Here is a 20,527-nt window from a genome sequence, read left to right on the forward strand (position 1 = left end):
GACTGTGTAGAGTATGGCTCTCATACTACATGAAGGGTGGTAAGATTGGTCTGTGATCTTTCATTTTCCAAAGACTATAGTCTGATGTGTGTATGCAGCATAAGTCTATGGGGAAGTTCACATTGCCTGCGGTGCAGTGTGAAGTACGCTAACGCGAGCACATACCTAGGTTACTGCGCGGCTCCTGCGGCGGACTTTAAAATGTGTTTCTTTAAAATGACCGCCACAAGTTTTACGCATTGTACATGCACGGAAACGTATTTTAGCGATGCGCTTCCGCGCACGTAAACGCTACGGCTACAGAAAGTGAGCATCTCTTCCTGCTTGGCCAGCTGCCAGACGGGGATTACCGAGTACTAACATGGAAATCCCTGAGGCTGGGTGCACACAAAACAAAACATGAAAGGCTGCGTTCTGTCACTTTTTTCTTATGTTGAGTTTTTTGTGCTTTTTTGCTGCGTTTTTGGTGCGTTTGCGTTGGCTTTTTTTTTTTTTTTTTTTACTGCAGATGTGTTTTTTTAAGTGTTTTGCATGTGTTTTAATGCCTTTGGAGTTCGCATTTACAAAACGGATATGCGTTTCATATGTGTTTTTAATGCGTCTAAATATTTTGATTTCTTCAAATCACTACGATAACAACAGGAAGCGGATATACATCACAAAACAATTCTTTTTTACAAAATGCATATAAAGACACACGGAAAACGCATGAAAAACGCATACCATTACGTTCCCATTGACTTTCATTAAGTGCGTTTTACCGCTGTTTTGGAAAATTATGCGACAAAACCAGCGTTTTAAAAACTTATACTGTAAATCGCAAGTGTCTGCGTTTTTTTCTGCAGCCCATTGACTAATATTACATGCGTTAACGCAGAGTTTTACGCAACGCTTGCGTTTCTGCTAAGTGTGCACCTAGCCTGAAGGCTGTTTTTGGCGGTGTGGTGAAGCCCCCAAGCCACACCACTACCGCCAATATTCAGTGTGAAACTGGCCTGAATCACACACCTGAAACAGGCTTGCAGCTAATCAAGTCAGACTTCAGTCAGAGCACCTGATCTGCATGCTTGTTCAGGGTCTTTGGCTAACAGCAATACTAAAAGTAAGAGGATCAACAGGCAACTGATATTGCTTACAATTAAATAAATATGTCAGCCTCCGTATTCCTCTCACTTCAGTTTCCCTTTACAGGACAACTGAAGCGAGAGATATATGGAGGCTGTCATATTTAATTTATTTTAAGCAATAACAGTTGCCTGGCAGTCCTGCTGATCCTCTGCCTCTAATACTTTTAGCTGTAGACCCTGAACAAGCATGCAGCATATCAGGTGTTTCTGACATTAATGTCAGACCTGACAAGATTAGCTGCATGCTTGTTTTTGGTTTTATTCAGACACTACTGCAGCCAAATAGATCAGCAGGGCTGACAGACAAACCGGTATTGTTTAGAAGGAAATAAATATGGCAGCCTCCATATTCTTCTCACTTCAGTTGTTTAAAAAAATCACTGCTTCCTAATGAAATCCCATATCTTCACGGTAAAATCCATGTAATTATGCACTTGTGGCACATGAGGGCAGCACTGTAACATGTTATGAGACAAGGAGAGAACTAATTTAAAAAAAAGCTGTACTTCATTGGAATTACAATATATTTATCAATACTAAATACATAGTATACATAAATTATTGCTAGACTGAGAAGAGAGTACATTAATAAGGTAAGAAATAAAGCAAGAAGGAAGGAAATGCAGGCTGTTCTTCCCTGCCATCTAGCAGGATAGTGCAGCTCATTGTCATTACATGTTTCCCTTTTATTGGTTAAAGGGAACCTGAAACGAAAGGAATATGGAGGCTGCCATGTTTATTTAATTTTAGTTTCGGCGTGAATGCGGCGGCAGCCTCAGGACTGCTCCATGCCGATTTGCGTGAATGGCCTTCTATGGGGCTAGCAGGAGATCGCATATGCCGATGCACGCGCATCTCCGCTTGGAAGGCGGAGCAATCGCTGCTCGGAGACTGTTAGACAGCGAAACTGCTGTCTAATATACCTGTACAGCGCTGAGATCTAAGGCAGCGCTATACCGGGGACAGCTGTGGGGGACACAGAAGCGATGGGCGGTGACAGGCTAACTGGGGGACGGAGGGAGGGAAGGGAAAAAATAAAGAAAAAATAGGCATTTTTATTAAAAAAATAATAATGAAAATATTTGTAAAAAAATAAACATTGGAGGAGCAATCAGAGAAAAGGGGGGTGAATCTCGTGTGTGCCGAGTTGTGCGGCCCTGCAGTGAGCCCTTAAAGCTACAGTAGCCCAATTTATGTAAAAAGGCTTGGTCTTTAGGGGGGGTTTAAAACCGCGGTCCTTAAGTGGTTAAAAAATACTGCCTGGCTGTCCTGCTGATTCTCTGCCTCTTATACTCTTAAGGTGCCCATACATCCAGGGCCGGATTTACCATAAGGCACTGTAGGCACGTGCCTAAAGGCGCCTGATGATGAAGAGGTGGCTCCCCTCCCCGTGTGCCTCCCTCCCTCCCTTTGCAGAGTCCTGACAGGAGTGTAAGTGAGAGGTCACTCACCTGGGTCTTGGCATTCCACTGATGAGATCCCCGGTTAGTCAGGCACCTCAACTACTTAATACTGAGGATGTAAATCCGGGCCTGCATACATCAGACGATGTATGGGAAGATCGATCAAGAGACCGATCTCTCTCTGATCAAATCTTAATATCATTTTTATTTGCAAAAGTTCAACATTTAGTGCACATTACATCGTAAGAAAATGAGGTCCCCTCAGAAGCCCCTTGCAAGCAAAAAAAAATTATATGAATTGCAAATAGAGCAAATTACCAGAACCTGCAAATACGAGCCTCCAACGCCACAATGTCGGGGACTCCCTGTACTGTGCCCATGCAGAGGAGGACACAGGGGGACAAACTGAGGACACAGGGGGACACAAAAGAGCATAGAGGAGGACACAAGGGGGACACAATGGGGCATAGAGGAGGACACAAGGGGACACAATGGGGCATAGAGGAGGACACAAGGGGGACACAATGGGGCATAAAGGAGGACACAAGGGGGACACAATAAGGCATAGAGGAAGACACAGGGGACACAAAGGGGCATGTTATAATTTAAGTAGGCCTCAGTTATTTGGACTGAGTTAGTCAAAAAGGCTTGAGGAGCAGACCTGCCCTTTAAGGGGATTTTCTATTAGAGAGAAAATCTGCAGTTCTGTCAGCAGAACTAGAACATACCAAGAAGCTGTTCTCTGAACAAGGCCGCAGGTCTCCCTGACCTGGGCATGGAACCATAAACATCAGCCATGTTTTGTAAATATCCACATTCCTGCATATAGGTCAGAAGTCTCATTGATTATTAATCAAGTAGGTGTGTATGATGACACCACAAGTGGGTCCACCAATAGACTGATATAGGGGATGGCAAAGATGATGTCATATTTAACTCTTTCCTAGTCGGTATTAAACCCGGAGTGAGCGATGGAGAGGGCATTCTGCTCTTTACTTTCGCACTAGCTAGCAAGGCTGACTGGGACCTCTAAGTATGTTTTTCCTTTCTGTAATCTGATATAATGTATGCTGTACATAGGTAGTTTAGTGGAACGTAGGTTAGCAAGAAGTGCCTGATTGACTTCAGCAGGAAGTCTAATCAAGAGCTTGTAACGCAACATGAAGATTGGCATGGCCAGGATATGATGTACTGTATCTATCTGTATTTCTGTGACTTGAATAAATAACGTAAACATTGAAGAAGCATGAGAAAGTCTATCTCCTGCTTGCTGTGTGGAGAGTCAAGTGATCTCACAATCTGTGAGACGGTGGTGTCGAAGCAAGGTGTTATAGAACAGTTTATAACAGGGCATAGAGGAGGAAACAAGGGGGACACAAAGGGGCATAGAGGAGGACACAAGGGGGACACAAAGGGGCATAGAGGAGGACACAAGCGGAACACAAAGGGGCATAGAGGCGGACACAAAGGGGACACATGGGGGACAGAGGAGGACACAAGGGGGACAGAGGAGGACACAAGGGGAACAGGGGAGGACACAGGGAGACACAAGAGGTACAAGGGGGCATAATCCACAAGATGCCCCTTCACCATGGATGCACCAGGTTTACTTGTAAAAATTAAGCACTTTTTCACAACATTATTTTCACTGGAGTTCCTCTTTAAGGCATGTGCCTTAAAGTGTCCCTCTTTCTTACCTCAAAATGTTGGGAGGTATGCCCCCTTACTAACTGAAATAGGACCAACTGGTTTTAAAGCTCCTTTTTAAAACATGTGAAAAAAAATGTAAACATGGAAAAATGACCAACAATCTTCTCACCTGTCCCAGTTCCTCATTGAGATTGGATGTTCTGGCCATAGCAGGAGTGTCTGTCTCTGCATAATACATGTCTCTGTCCTGAAACACAACAATAACCCTTATCAGTACTCATAACTATAAAGGCACTGACACTTACACATGGCCTATCCGGAGTCAGAGGAAAACTGTCTCAGGCAGTCTGCATGCCATAAAGTGACCAATCATATGCTTAAAATGTTGTCTTGCAATATGGGAGAGTAAAATAAGAATCCAATAGACTTCCATGTGCAAAGCAGCATGTAAAGATACAGCAATTTTATCGTAACTACCAGGGGTGCTCGGATACCCCTTTTTAAAATCCGAATTGTTTCGGACCTGGATACCCAGATATCCGGATCCGAATCGGATATCCGAATCCGGATATCCGAACCCAATATCTGGCCAGATTCGGATATCTGGATAGAAAACCGGAAGTGATCTGAAAATGGCTTAAAATGCTTCTAAAAGTCTCTTCAAATTGCAAAAACCGCTTTCGGAGGTCTCTCTCTCTCTCCCTCTCTCCGAATGCCTTCGAAAGGGATTTTTGCCATTGAAGGTGATTTTGGCTTCTGCTCGGATATCTGAACTAACTATCCGCCCGGATTTCGGATTTCAGATGGGAAATCCGAGTTTGCTCGGATACTCTATTCGGATTTTAAAAAATATCCGAATTGCTATTCAAAGTTCGGATAGTGGAAAAAGTTCGGATTATCTGGGTAGGTCGGATATCCGAAATCTTGCTGAGCACCACTGTTAACTACTTTTGGACCGGTAGTCTCTGGCCCCAGAGACTTTCTTTTAAAAAAAAAAAAAAATCAGGCTGCCATCACTGTGATTGGCTAACAGATCACAGGGTCAACAGCCAATGAAATTGGCTCCTGACAGTTGCATGGAGCTTATAAAATTATGACAGCAGGCTGCGGCAATGATACAATGTCGTGAACAGCGAGAGCAACAAATCCGTGCGGCGTGAGCAGCTGAAATCTACATCCTGGCAGGTATAACAGCTCCCATAAAGGGCGCAGATTTCCACTACTGCTATCCAGAACCGGATTAAGAGGAACTATACAAACAGTTAAGGTTCTGTCTTAATGATGCCAGGATCGGTGGATCTCAGGGTTACTAACTCACCCATATATCATTAATTAATGTGGGCTACGGCAGCGCAGGTGGGTGCAGCCAGAGCTTTGGAAGACTTTGAAAAAAATGGCCGTGACCCTCTTGCTGTTGAAAGGGGAAGAAGTGTCACCTGTCTAATGAATTATATGCCAGCAGGTGAGTTATTAATCCTGAGACCCTCCCATCCTGGCAGCACTACACCTGCTGCCGGATCACATGCGGCTAGTGGGAGGGGACAGTGTAGTGTCCGCTCTGATGCTCCGCTGTGGTCCGGCTGTAGCCCAGGGTGGATGCTCTCCTCCATAGGCTATATATATGGGGACACATCCACCTGCCTGGGATTATCATGGACTGCAGAGAAGTGCAGCCCACTTACTGTATCAGTCCCCGCGGATCCATTGCAGAGTGACAAGTGTGGACGGCTCCTAGATATAAAACAGGAACTGTTAGTGATGAGTGGAGAACGGACAAAAAAAAATCCATTCTCCACTCAAGTGGAACCGAGCCGAATGCTAGGTACACACCATACAATTTTCTGTTAGATTTCCTGGGTACACACTATTAGATTTTCTGGTCGATCTACTGTCAAATCGATTATTTCCAACATGTCCGATTTGCTTTCCGATCGATTTCCAAGCATTTTCCAATCTATTTCCTATTAAAGTGAACGGAAATCAATCGGAAAATGCTCGGAAATCGATCAGAAAGCAAATCGGACATGTTGGAAATAATCGATCTGACAGTATATCGCCCAGTAAATCTCATAGTGTGTACCTAGCATTAGATTTACCTGCCAGATAGATAATTTTCAACAGGTTGGTAATTATCTATCTAACCATCTATGTGCCTAACAATTAGGCATTGTTCTACTCAGCAGGAGATAAACAGAAGACAATGCGCCAGAGATAATGACCAGTCTCTACCAGTACTTTACAGAAGATAATCTAACAGAAACTCTAATGCTAGGTTTACACCATACAATTTTTTGTTAGGCTAGAAACCCACTAGGAGAGCTTTTCTGAGCGCTTTGTGATTTGAAAAGCTCTAGCTAATGTAATGCTATGGGTGTGATCCCACTTGAGTGATGTGATTTTATAAAAATCCCCCATAGCATTGCATTACCAAGAGCTTTTTCAAATCACTCACGCTTACAAAACGCTCCCAGTGGGTTTCTGGCCTAAAGGTCCGTACACACGCCGGACTGGAGGCAACGACGGGTCCGTCGTCACCTCCCGCTGGGTGGGCGTTCCGGCGACAGTCCGGCGTGTGTACAGTCTGTCTGCAGACTGATATGGCTGTTTCAGTCCGCCGACAGACTGTACACACGCCGGACTGTCGCTGGAACGCCCACCCAGCAGGAGGTGACGACGGACCAGTCGTTGCCTCCAGTCCGGCGTGTGTACGGACCTTTAGATTCTTCTGTTAGAATGCATAATTAAGCTGGCCATACACTGGCCCGATTTGCGCCCGTTTCGACAGCAGATTCGATCACTGGGATCGAATCTGCTGCCAATCGTTCACGCTACACGCCGAATTTCGATCCATTTCGTCCGATCCCGTCGATCGCGCCGTGCGGAAAATAACCGTCGATCGCCAGCGGGTAAAGAGCGCATCGCTAGCGGCGTTCGAGTGCCTGACGACCGACGCAATAGAGCCCGCATACATTACCTGCTCCGCCGGCGCGACTCCAGTCTCCCGGTCACCGCTGCTCTGTCTGCGCTCTGATCTCCAGGTCCGGCATGCCTCACTTCTTCTAGCCCGGCAGGAAGTTTAAACAGTAGAGCGCCCTCTACTGTTTAAACTTCCTGCCGGGCTAGAAGAAGTGAGGCATGCCGGACCTGGAGACCAGAGCGCAGACAGAGCAGCGGTGAACGGGGGACTGGAGTCGCGCCGGCGGAGCAGGTAATGTATGCGGGCGGGCGGGGGCAGCAGCATACCCTCCACCACAACAGATTGTGAACGGTTTCAGGCTGAAATCGGTTCACAATCTGTTTGCTGTAAAGGTAGCCATACGATCCCTCTCTGATCAGATTCGATCAGAGAGGGATCTATCTGTTGGTCGAATCTAATGGCAAATCGACCAGTGTATGGTCACCTCTCTGGTGCATTGTCTTCTGTTTATCTCCTGCTGAGTAGAACAATGCCTAATTGCTCGGCAGATAGATCGTAAGATAGATACATTTCCAACATGTTGAACTTTATCTATCTGGCAGGTAAATCTAACAGAAAATTATATGGTGTAAACCCAGCATTACAGAAAAATCTAAAGGTGCGTACACATGCACTACTACAGAGAGCGTCGGGTCCGTCAGACCCTCCCACTGGGCGGTCGTTCTCCCGACAGTAGTGCGTGTGTACAGTCTGTCTGCAGACTGATAAGGCTGTTTCTGAACGATCCGCTCAGCCTTATCAGTCTGCAGACAGACTGTACACACGCGCTACTGTCGGGAGAACGACCGCCCAGTGGGAGGGTCTGACGGACCCGTCGTTCTCTTTAGTAGTGCGTGTGCACACACCTTAACAGAAAATTATATGGTGAAATCTAACAGAAAATCATATGGTGTGTACTAGGCATAATGCTAGGTACACACAATACAATTTTCTGTTAGATTTACCTACCAGATCGATTTTTTTCCAACATGTCCAATCAGAATTTTAATCGATTTTCCGATCGATTTCCGTTCCCTTCTACGGAAATTGATCAAAATTAAGACATGTTGGAAAAAAATCGATCTGGCAGGTAACTCTAACAGAAAATGGTATCGTGTGTACCTAGCATAAGACAGATCCTTACATGACATTGATGTCTTCTTCACTGTAAGCACTCATTCAGTACTTAACAGATTACTATATAATGGGCCCAAAGATGGAAAAGCATTTGTTCCGCTATCAAGCAGATAAGTGGATGCTGCTGTAATCTGACTGAATGTCCCAATGGACACTTATGAAAATACTGTGCATAATGTGGTAATGAAAATCATTTACAAAGTCTGACATTAGAGAGCGGATGTAAGTGCAGCCATGATGCCTGTTCATTGCATTACATTACTTAACAGGTCCTATACTGTAATTCCTCCCACATACCGTACATACTGCAGTGTGTGAAGTACATGCTGTCATAGGCATTTATACACGACACTGACCATTCATATGTGCTCTAAAGTAAAAAGGGAACAGGTACTGAAAATATTATTATTATTTTTTATTTATATAGCGCCAACATCTTCCGTAGCATTTAGTTCTTTTGGTGTTGTCCTGTTCACAAGACAACACATGATTTAGGCTTCTTGCACACCAAGACGTTGCATTAGGTGGCACGTTAAGGTCGCATAACGTGCACCTCACACAATGTATGGTGCTGCAAGAGCCGACGGTAGAGTGAGCCGCGTTAGGCGGCTCAAGTCCTATAATGTCTCCCAGAGTGGCGCTGATTGGCCAGCGGGACCACGTGATGCGGAGCGAGACACTCCGCATCACGTGGTCCCGCCGGCCAATCAGCGCCAGCCAGTGCAGTGAATATTAAGTAGCCATGTGCGCGGCTACTGTAGCTGGCTCTCCCCGCCTCCTCTGCCCCCCACTGCGCATGTGCAAACAGTCTAACGCGGCAATAGCCGCTCCAACGCCGTAGCATGCTGCACTTTGCACAGAATGTGCAGCGTTACATGTAACGCAACGTGGGCTGTGTGAACAGCCCACTTGTGTTACATTGCTGTGCGTTGGGGGAGCGTTACAGGCGCACTAACGTGCGCCTGTAACGTCTTGGTGTGTAAGCAGCCTTAAAGCAGGATTATTCACAAGGCAACCTAGACGAGTGCCTGGGGCCTAGTGGGTGTCAAGGGGCCCAACTGCCACCTTTTCTGACCCCTCCCTCATCTCAGCTTATCATAAAGACTATCAGGAGGAACTAAAGGTAATACGTTGCATCTTAAAGGAAATGTCCGAGTAAAATTCCACTTTCCCGGGGCTTCCTCCAGCCCCTGGCAGCCATCCTGGGCCCTCGCCGCAGCTCCGGTGGCTCCCGGTCCCCTCCGGTGCAGATGCCAAACTCGCCAGGTCGTCATCTACTGCGCCTGCGCGAGAGCCGCTCTGTGTCGCGCTGACGTCATCTGGACTGTTCTGCGCAGATGGCGTCAGTGGGACACCAAGCGGCTCTTGCGCTGGCGCAGTAGATACCGACCTGGAGAGGTTGGCATCTGCACCGGAGGGGACCGGGAGCCACCGGAGCTGCGGCGAGGGGACAGGATGGCTGCCAGGGGCTGGAGAAAGCCCCGGGTAAGTAGAATTTTTTTTTCTTATTTTACTTGGACATTTCCTTTAACCTATATCTGACATGACTTAGGCCCAGTGCACACCAAAACCGCTAGCAGATCTGCAATACGCTAGCGGTTTTGGGAGCTGATTTCAGAGCGATTCTAGGTATGTTTAGAGAGGTTTTCTAAACATACCTAGCGGTTTTGGGTATGTTTTTGTGTAGCAGATTACACATATTGTTACAGTAAAAGCTGTTACTGAACTCCTTCTGTAACAAAAATGCCTGGCAAACCGCTCTGAAGTAGCGTTTTTCAGAGCGGTTTGCGTTTTTCCTATACTTTACATTGAGGACGAAACGCTTCCGAAAACCGCAAATGTGCAGCAGGAGGCGCGTTTGCGGCTTGTCAAAAACCTCAAACCGCCAGTGTGCACCATCCCATTGCAATACATTAGCCAAGCGTTTTTACAGGCGGATGCGGCCGGCGGATCGCTCCAAAAACCGCTTGGTGTGCACTAGGCCTTACTGTATATGGCCTGAATCATGTCTTAGGCCAGGGCCACCGGGAGCAGCGCTTGCGTTTACTAAAGCGCAACCACCGTTTATGGCCGTGATGTGTGGCATGATTTGCGTTGTGTTGAATAAAGTTTTACCTACAAGCCAAGTCCATGTGTGCTGGCTTCTGGGGTGTCGCCCCACCCCTATGCACAAAATGTCATCGCTTCTGTGCAAGGGGGTGGGGCTACGTGCCAGAAGCCAGCGTACATGGAAATGGAAAGAGGCGGCATGTAATCTTTATTCCAATCAAAATCGCTGCAAAATCGCTTTTGAACAGTAATTCGAAAGCGATTTTGCAGTACTCCAATACCTTGGCATTGGAGCTCAATCCCTCTAGTGCAGTGTTCCCCAACCCTGTCCTCAAGGCCCACTAACAGTACATGTTTTGTAGAAATCCAGAGAGGTAATTAATCAGCTCTGCTGAGACACTAATTACCACACCTGTGAATGTTTGTGGTTTTCTGCAAAACATGTACTGTTGGTGGTACTTGAGGACAGGGTTGGGGAACTCTGCTCTAGTGGGTTTCTCCTCCATTGACTTTAATTGGCAAAGCACTTTTTGGAATCGCCAGCAATTCAAAAGCACTGACAAAAAAGACTCAAGTGGGTCCCAGGCCTGCAAGACCAATCTGACTGACTTACCCAATTGATGAAAAGAGCCTGTGTGAATTTCACCACCTCCAGCGTCACCAGCAGGCTGATGGGAATGAGATTGTTGTACAGAATAATGAAGGTCAGAAGATTGTATCCAAAGTTATTAGATATGGCCTCTGCAAAAGCATAAAGCATAGCAGTAATATTTGTCTTGTTGAATACAGCAATAATGCTTAAATCTAACATACTAAGTATGCACTTCTGTTCCAGCTGTCCCACATAAAAAATACACCAAGATGACTCCAGGTATCGTTGTCAATATTAACTGCCCCCTTAAAGGGAACCTAAAGCGAGTACAATTATTAAAAACAAACATGTGATGTAGCTGCAAATGAATATTACATACTAACCTCACCATCAGTTCCTCTCATAAGCTCACCATTTTCTTCTTACAGTGATCCCTTCCAGCTCTGACAATATTTTGCCAGAACTGAAATATAACAGTTGCTGTCAGTTATAGATCAGCAGCTGTCAGTTACAACTGAATGTGCAAGGTAATGCCCACGTTTCCCTATGGCTCAAGTGGGTGTGCTGACCAGGAAGCTGTTATGGGATAATGGCCATTTTTAAAATGGAGGACAGAGAATTCCATTGATCACAGTGGACAAATGGGACACAGGAGAGGAGAAAGAGATTGAGGAGTAGACTACACAGGAGGTAAGTATCTGAAGATGTATAGACAGATCGACCAAGAGACAGATCTCTCTCTGATCGAAGAGAGAGCTGTTGGTTGCCCGTACACCACAGGCCGATTCCCGATAGATGAATCGGCTTTGTAATGCAGCCTCCCCGCCCCCAGCGCTGCCCCCCCCTAATGTAAAATGCCCCCCCCCCCCCCGTGCAGTATATTGTACCTGGCCATCGCTGGCCCCGGGCTCCGTCTGCATACCTGCGCCCCATGTACACATCGGCAACCAGGTGGGCGCGTGTATGCGGACGGAGCCCACAGCCAGCGACGGACAGGTAAAGTATATTGTACCAGGCACCAGGGGGAAGGCAGAACATTTTACATTGAGGGGACAGCGCTGGGGGTTCTGTCCTGATTTCACACGTCGTTACCACCACACACCCAATAGAGCAAGTCGGTCCTACATCTTCCAGCGTGTCTGATTAGTACATGCGACCAATTGTAGCCCAAAATTGGTCGCATCATTGATCGGGAATGCTCTTGGCGGCACCGATTATCATTGAATACAATTATAATAATCGAATCAGATGGTCGATAGGCTGCTAAGTCACCTGATGTATGGCTAGCTTTAAGGCCCATACAGACGGCAGATTTTTGCGAACGACGGGTCGTTTGAACGTCCCGTCGTTCAGTCGTCCGCACGCCATGCCACGTCGTTCACAAAAATCCGCCGTGTGTATGGGCCTTTATGGCCCATACTCACGGGCAGCAAAAGTGGCCTGTCGCCAGCACACGTGAGCGTGTGGGCAACAGGCCGGCGACAGCTCCTCGCCAGGTCCCTCCGCGTACACAAGCGGAAGAGGGACCAGCGGTGCGACGGAAGCTGTCGCCGACGTTCCTCCTCCCCCCGCCGGAAGCTCCGTCTACCTCAATGGGGGTTGCTGTCGCTAGTCCGCGTACTCACGCGAACTAGCGACAGTTGCGGCGGAGTTGCGGCGGCGACTGTCGCTAGGCGATTGAAACTTGCTAGGCGACATCAGCGACGGGCGACAGATCGGGGTGCGCGCCCGTGCGACGACGCATACTCACGGGCGACCTGTCGCCGCAACACGTGCGCGCCGCGTGTTGCGGCGACAATTGTAGCCCGTGAGTATGGGCCATTAGACTACGGTTTGGACACTAGACTATGACTGTAGAAGGGAAATCAGACTGTGAGCTCCGCTCAGCAACAGCTTGAGTTATAAATCATTTTGTGTACGGTAATTGTCAGCTCTGAAGACATGCATAATAATGATAGTGGTAATACAGTAATCTCATGTTACAGAACAGGCAGTGGAGATACATTATGGGGGCAGAGGAAATTACAGCTTGGTAAGAAGAAGCCCGCTATCATTTACAGTCTGGATGGTTTATCTGAACAGATCAGAATCAATACAAACCTGTTAAAGGTAAACCCGAAGATAACACGGGTGAATAACCCCCGATTAACACATGCTAGGATTCCTGTCTGCTGGAAGCGATAGTGTCACTATTACTCACAGCTCACAATAGGATGCCAACAATAGCTGAATGTTGCCTATTTCTGCAATGCATACACAATGGCCTTTGCGTGCACGTCGCCTGCTCAGAGTCACAGCGCATGATGAATAGCCAGCAAAGTCTGCTCAGTTGCCTCTGGCTACAATATGTTATTACATGGCCACCAAATAATGTAACATATCTGTCAGGAACACGGTAACCACAACACCGCTATTGTGAGGAACTATTTAAAGAGGAACTGTAACCCAGGATTAAGCTTCATCCCACAAGAAATGTATTCCTTTTCTCAAAAGAATCATCGGGGGGCTCTGTATGGCTGATATTGTGGTGAAACTCCTCCCACAGTTTGATGTCAGCACCTAGGTACTGACATCACACTGTGGGAGCCTTGTTGCATTGTGGGGAATAACAGTTGTTTCCAAATACCAAAAAAGCAGCATCTCTTTTTACATAGACATCAACTCCCAGCAGTAAAGATGTCGCCATGTGATAAATGTTAGAATGTAAATAAAGGAGAGTAAATATTTTATAATGGGCAAACACTGACTAGATCATTTATAAATAATTATTGCAAAAATTAGGCACTTTATTACGTTTTTTTCACTGCAGTGCCTCTTTAAGATAGCAATCAGCGCCAACAGATTCTCAAAATGACCGCTGCTGTGAAGGAACAGTGTCCAGAGTTCAAATAAGTTTTAACAAGTAAATAACAGCGCAGGTCCCCACAAACGGTTTTGCAAACTTGTTCCCCCGATGACGCAAGTTTGCGAAACCTGTTGGGAACCTTTTCCATTATCTGGTTAACACACTGCATTTTGCTACCTGGGTTCCCAATGCATGTGAGTGTTGTTTTTCAGTTGAATATTTTATTGATTGTGATATCAGGATTTTAAAGAATAAAGCAGTCTAGACTGAGTACTGCTTTTTTTCTTTTATACATAATCTGATATTACCTGTGGAACCTCCTGAGAGGAATGACCCGGTGAACTGTGGATGATAGCAACCACCATTGGAAGTGCTCTTAACCTTTACACAACTGTACAATGTGGGTTGTATCCATTTGGTAAGCCTCATTTCCTGTACTGGTGATGGTGGGTAGTGTTGAAACATCTTTGGATACCACATGATGATTTATTGTTACCCATAACCACCTCTGTGACTGTGATGAACTACTGTATACCTAAATCTAAAGCGGGCCATTCAATGATGAGAGACTTACCATTGCTGTCCAGATACCAGTTGGTTTCCCAATACTTTTTATTCCATAGCCAGGCGCCGACAGAGCTCACCAGCGCCATCACCAGGAGGATGCCAAATAACACCAGGATCTGTACATTGGTCACCTTCTCTACATTGGACCTCTTCAGGGGTGCCTTGGTTGCATTCTGAGTGCACAAAAATAACGGCAGCATATAGTAAAATATGGAGCAACTAAACAGAGTGATTTGCATGAATACATTACATAAAACTGATAAACAAAATATTCTGGACTATAATACAAGACCTCCCCCATTTCAATTGGCAGGCATATCTGCTTTTCAAATTAAAAAACTGTCTTCTTGCAACCATGGTAACAAAATAATGTTCCTGCACTGATTTCCAGTGCTTAAAGAGGAACTGTACGTTTCTTCCAGAGTAAAATGAGCCATAGATTACTTTACTCCTATGTTGCTGTCACTTACAGTAGGTAGTAGAAATCTGACAGAACCAACTGGTTTTGGGCTAGTCCATCTCTTCATAGGGGATTCTCAGCATGGCCTTATAAACATTATAAAGACACTCCCTGAAAAAGATTTATACAAAGATGCTGGCCAGCCCCCCTGCATACTATTTTGGAAGTTGCACAGAGCAACTGCCATTCACTGTAAAAATAAAGAAAACCCAGAGAACCCCCATGAGGAGATGGGCTAGTACAAAATCTGTCGCTTCTGTCAGATTTCTACTACTTACTGCAAGTGACAGCAACATAGGAGAAAAGTAATTTATGGCTCATTTTACTCTGGAAGAAACGTACTTATTTTTATATGTTTACATGCATTTTAAATGTAAGATTTTCGTGACAGAGGTCCATTAAAGCATTACAGAATTATATATTTTTTTAAACATGCACAATAACTACATGTGGAAATGACTTTACAGACGAACACAACATTACCTGCATGAGCTTCGTGTCATGTCCTGTGTACACAACAATCCCCAGAACCCATTGCGTGTTCCTAATCTGGGCACCTCTTAACAAGATTTGCTCCGGTCCAACAGCAACTGGGCTAAAAGAAGAACATAATACAGTAGTGATAACTTGATGTGTAATCTGCTATGAAGACAACAAGAAGGCGCACAGAGCTCCCAGTAATAACATTCCCACAGCGATACAGACCACAAACATCCAGACAGAGAAGTCAGATCATCTTAACCCACCTGTTGCTCTCCAAGCGGAGTGTTCCAGTAAAGTCGTACAGGTGGCGGTTAGGCCCTTCACACTCAACCCTTCCCGTTATCTTAACCAGATCATCAAGGGACTGAAGAGATGAAGTAGCCGGTAAACCCTGTGACAAAACAGTCCAAAATTCAACCATTATGAAAGTGTTTCTGATATCTGGCATATTTATCATTTTTATATGTTCATGTATGTTTATATTTTGTTTTTTATATTATTGACATGTATGTCATAGCTGCCTGGACACTATAGTATTTACATTGACTGAAACTAGGACTTCCTCAATCCTGCAAAATCACGCAAAATGTCACTCTGGCCTGTGGGCCAAATCTGGCCCGCAGAGCATTTTAAATGTGGCCCGCAACTGGTTTCCCCACTGTGCATTATGTGTGTCCAACTCTAGACCACCAGGGAAGCTATATTGGAGGGGAAGCCCTAGATCCCCAGGGAAACCATATGGGGGAGGGAAGAAAGCACTAGACACCAGGGAGCTATATAGGGGGAAGTGGAAAGGTCACTTGACACCAGGGAACTGTATAGGGGAGGGAGGGGGCCCCTAGACATCAGGGAACTTTTAAGGGTAGAGATGACAACAAGACACCATGGAACTGTATAGGGAAAGGAGAAGGTATTAGACACCAGGGAACTGTATAGAGAAGGGCGGAGGCATTAGACACCAGAAAACTGTATAGAGGAGGGAGGACCACTATACACCAGGGAACTGAATCAGGGAGGGAGGAGGGCCACTAGACATCAGGAAACTGTATAAGGGAGGGGGGAGGGCCACTAGTGACCAAGGAACTGTATGGGGAGGGAGGAGGCCACTAGATATCAGGAAACTGTATAAGGGAGGGAGGAGAGCCACTAGACACCAAGGAACTGTATGGGGAGGGAGGAGGCCACTAGACACCAAGGAACTGTATGTGGAGAGAGGAGAGCCACTAGACACCAAGGAACTGTATGGGGAGGGAGGAGAGCCACTAGACATCAGGAAACTGTATAAGGGAGGGAGGAGAGCCACTAGACACCAAGCAACTGTATGGGGAGGGAGGAGAGCCACTAGACACCAAGGAACTGTATGGGAAGGGAGGAGAGCCACTAGACACCAAGGAACTGTATGGGGAGGGAGGAGAGCCACTAGACACCAAGGAACTGTATGGGGAGGGAGGAGAGCCACTAGACACCAAGGAACTGTATAAGGGAGAGAGGAGAGCCACTAGTGACCAAGGAACTGTATGGGGAGGGAGGAGAGCCACTAGACACCAAGGAACTGTATGGGGAGGGAGGAGAGCCACTAGACACCAAGGAACTGTATGGGGAGGGAGGAGAGCCACTAGACACCAAGGAACTGTATGGGGAGAGAAGAGAGCCACTAGACACCAAGGAACTGTATGGGGAGGGAGGAGAGCCACTAGACACCAAGGAACTGTATGGGGAGGGAGGAGAGCCACTAGACACCAAGGAACTGTATGGGGAGGGAGGAGAGCCACTAGACACCAAGGAACTGTATGGGGAGGGAGGAGAGCCACTAGACACCAAGGAACTGTATGGGGAGGGAGGAGAGCCACTAGACACCAAGGAACTGTATGGGGATGGAGGAGAGCCACTAGACACCAAGGAACTGTATGGGGAGGGAGGAGAGCCACTAGACACCAAGGAACTGTATAAGGGAGAGAGGAGAGCCACTAGACACCAAGGAACTGTATGGGGAGGGAGGAGAGCCACTAGACACCAAGGAACTGTATGGGGAGGGAGGAGAGCCACTAGACACCAAGGAACTGTATGGGGAGGGAGGAGAGCCACTAGAGACCAAGGAACTGTATGGGAAGGGAGGAGAGCCACTAGACACCAAGGAACTGTATGGGGAGGGAGGAGAGCCACTAGACACCAAGGAACTGTATGGGGAGGGAGGAGAGCCACTAGAGACCAAGGAAACTGTATAAGGGAGGGAGGAGAGCCACTAGACACCAAGGAACTGTATGGGGAGGGAGGAGAGCCACTAGACACCAAGGAACTGTATGGGGAGGGAGGAGAGCCACTAGACACCAAGGAACTGTATGGGGAGGGAGGAGAGCCACTAGACACCAAGGAACTGTATGGGGAGGGAGGAGAGCCACTAGACACCAAGGAACTGTATAAGGGAGAGAGGAGAGCCACTAGTGACCAAGGAACTGTATGGGGAGGGAGGAGAGCCACTAGATACCAAGGAACTGTATGGGAAGGGAGGAGAGTCACTAGACACCAAGGAACTGTATGGGGAGGGAGGAGAGCCACTAGACACCAAGGAACTGTATGGGGAGGGAGGAGAGCCACTAGACACCAAGGAACTGTATGGGGAGGGAGGAGAGCCACTAGACACCAAGGAACTGTATGGGGAGGGAGGAGAGCCACTAGACACCAAGGAACTGTATAAGTGAGGGAGGAGAGCCACTAGACACCAAGGAACTGTATGGGGAGGGAGGAGAGCCACTAGACATCAGGAAACTGTATAAGGAAGGGAAGAGAGCCACTAGGCACCAAGGAACTGTATGGGGAGGGAGGAGAGCCACTAGACACCAAGGAACTGTATGGGGAGGGAGGAGGCCACTAGACATCAGGAAACTGTATAAGGGAGGGAAGAGAGCCACTAGGCACCAAGGAACTGTATGGGGAGGGAGGAGGCCACTAGACACCAAGGAACTGTATGGGAAGGGAGGAGAGCCACTAGACACCAGGAAACTGTATAAGGGAGGGAGGAGAGCCACTAGACACCAAGGAACGGTATGGGGAGGGAGGAGGCCACTAGACACCAAGGAACTGTATGGGGAGGGAGGAGAGCCACTAGAGACCAAGGAACTGTATGGGGAGGGAGGAGAGCCACTAGACACCAAGGAACGGTATGGGGAGGGAGGAGGCCACTAGACACCAAGGAACTGTATGGGGAGGGAGGAGAGCCACTAGACACCAGGAAACTGTATAAGGGAGGGAGGAGGCCACTAGACACCAAGGAACTGTATGGGGAGGGAGGAGAGCCACTAGGCACCAAGGAACTGTATGGGGAGGGAGGAGAGCCACTAGACACCAAGGAACTGTATGGGGAGGGAGGAGAGCCACTAGACCTTGAAGTTGGCCGTAACTTGATCCCCGTGTTCAATTTCAGCCCTCTTTGTATTTGACTTTGACACTTGCGCTAGGGCTATGTTTATCCGTTTTAAATCAGGGACGAGAAGGAAAGTTGAGCAGACATCTCTGGGCAGATCTATCACAGGCAGACCAGATAAAACACACTGTTTTTGGTGCCGAGGTAATGAAATAGTTGCTCAGCCAACGGCATCAAAATGACTTTATCTATATCTTTAGAATGCAGTTTCAGAATTTTAATATAAAATACAATGGAAGCCAAACGTTGTGCTGAGAATGAATGACTCCCCTTCAACTGGGCAGCGAAAAAATACATCTTAGTTTAGCCCAGGAACAAAGCTCTGGTTCAGCCTGCATGAAAGAAAAATGAGGGTCTGATTGCGGATAATTTATTGGGTTATTATAGGGAGGCACGCAGATATTGTTATAATTCTCCTACAGGCTGTCAGGCCGTTTTGCTATGAATCACGGTGAAAGATGGTGTCTGTTTTGTTAACAACTTGCTCCAGCGATGGATGGGAAAGCTTAGAATTCCCACAGGGGACGTGGAACGGATTTGTCTTCTTCTTTGTGTACATAAATGCTAAAAAAAATGGCATCAGCTATAAATTCGCAGCCCTGTATGTACCCGGCCCTGCGGGGGAGATCAAGCCTATTTTAAGGGATCAGTGAATATAAGCCTACAAATACACAGTCATAAGATATCCATCACTTGATAATCCTAAGGTAAATAGAGGTCTATGGCATCCTTACCAGGGCTAGATTTCTGGAAAGGCAACCAAGACCCGGGCCCTGGGCAGCTGTAGCCCAAGGGAGTACCGGGACATAAAAGAGGTGTTGCTGCACATGAAAGAGAGCATTCTCTTTCATGTGTAGCAACACCTCTTTCATGTCCCGAGGGGGAGCTACATATAAAAAGAGAAGCTAATGCCTAAGGCAGCAGCATATGAAAGAAAGGGGCTGCAGTACATGGATGATACAGATGGAAATAGGGGCTGCCCATGGAATGGGAGGGTCACTGCTGCACATGGAAGGGGAGCCCCAACACACTTGGCCTAGGGGCGGAAAAAGTATGAATCCGGCCTTGACCCTTAAAGGACTTACAAGGCGAATTAAAAAAAAAAAGTTCAGTACCTGCATGAGATTTGAATACACGGAGGACGCCATCTGCGCCGTCTGTGTAGTTCTGCCGGGTCCCACGCTGTTCAATTGCCCCCCGGGCCAACTCCCGACCCCACAGCCCGGGTCCGACTCTCCTGCCTCCTCTAAAATGGCCGCCAGAGGATGCTGCAGCTGCCCAGTCCGCATAGACGCGAGTGCGGTTGCGCAGCTCTAGGGCCTCCCCCCCCCGATCCATGCACAGGAGACAGATTGGCCAGGTTGGAAATTATCTAATAGATCAGTCTAAAAGCCTCATCTACACGGTAACATTTTCCATCAGATCGGATCTATTCGATCACTTCCAATCGGATTGCGTTAAATTTTTCAATAGATTTGGGGTACTTAAAGCAAAATCTATTGCAAAATTGATCTGAAACAATTTGGACGTCTACACACGATGCAATTTCTTATTAGATCCATCTAATAGATCTGTCTATCTGATGGAAAATAGTACCGTGTAGATGAGGCTTTACACAGCAAAAACTTCAGCACAAATATATCTGGTCTCCTATTATTATTTAGTATTTATATAGCGCTGATATCTTCAGCGCTGTACAGAGTACCGGTATATATTTTCTTGTCATTTAACTGTCCCTCAGAGGGGCTCACAATCTAATCCCTACCAGAGTCACATGTCCATTGTAGTCTAGGGCGTCTCCATTAAATCACTTAGAGCTAGAGAACACACTTTGTGA

General features: G+C 46.8%; 1 protein-coding gene across 9 annotated transcripts in view; it reads right to left on the reverse strand.

Moving 5' to 3' along the window:
- Positions 1–20,527, reverse strand: part of ATP8A2 (ATPase phospholipid transporting 8A2) — a 970,290-nt gene that overhangs the window by 724,401 nt on the left and 225,362 nt on the right. For all 9 annotated transcript variants that reach the window (XM_068266975.1, XM_068266976.1, XM_068266977.1 and 6 more), the window contains 5 exons: positions 15,533–15,660; positions 15,270–15,381; positions 14,334–14,499; positions 10,936–11,063; positions 4,350–4,427 (listed from right to left, as the gene is read on the reverse strand). In XM_068266975.1, coding sequence (XP_068123076.1) covers positions 4,350–4,427; positions 10,936–11,063; positions 14,334–14,499; positions 15,270–15,381; positions 15,533–15,660 — 612 coding nt within the window. The remainder of the gene's footprint in view (positions 1–4,349; positions 4,428–10,935; positions 11,064–14,333; positions 14,500–15,269; positions 15,382–15,532; positions 15,661–20,527) is intronic.

Source organism: Hyperolius riggenbachi, chromosome 2 (assembly GCF_040937935.1).
Source record: "Hyperolius riggenbachi isolate aHypRig1 chromosome 2, aHypRig1.pri, whole genome shotgun sequence".
NCBI classification, from domain to species: Eukaryota; Metazoa; Chordata; class Amphibia; order Anura; family Hyperoliidae; genus Hyperolius; species Hyperolius riggenbachi.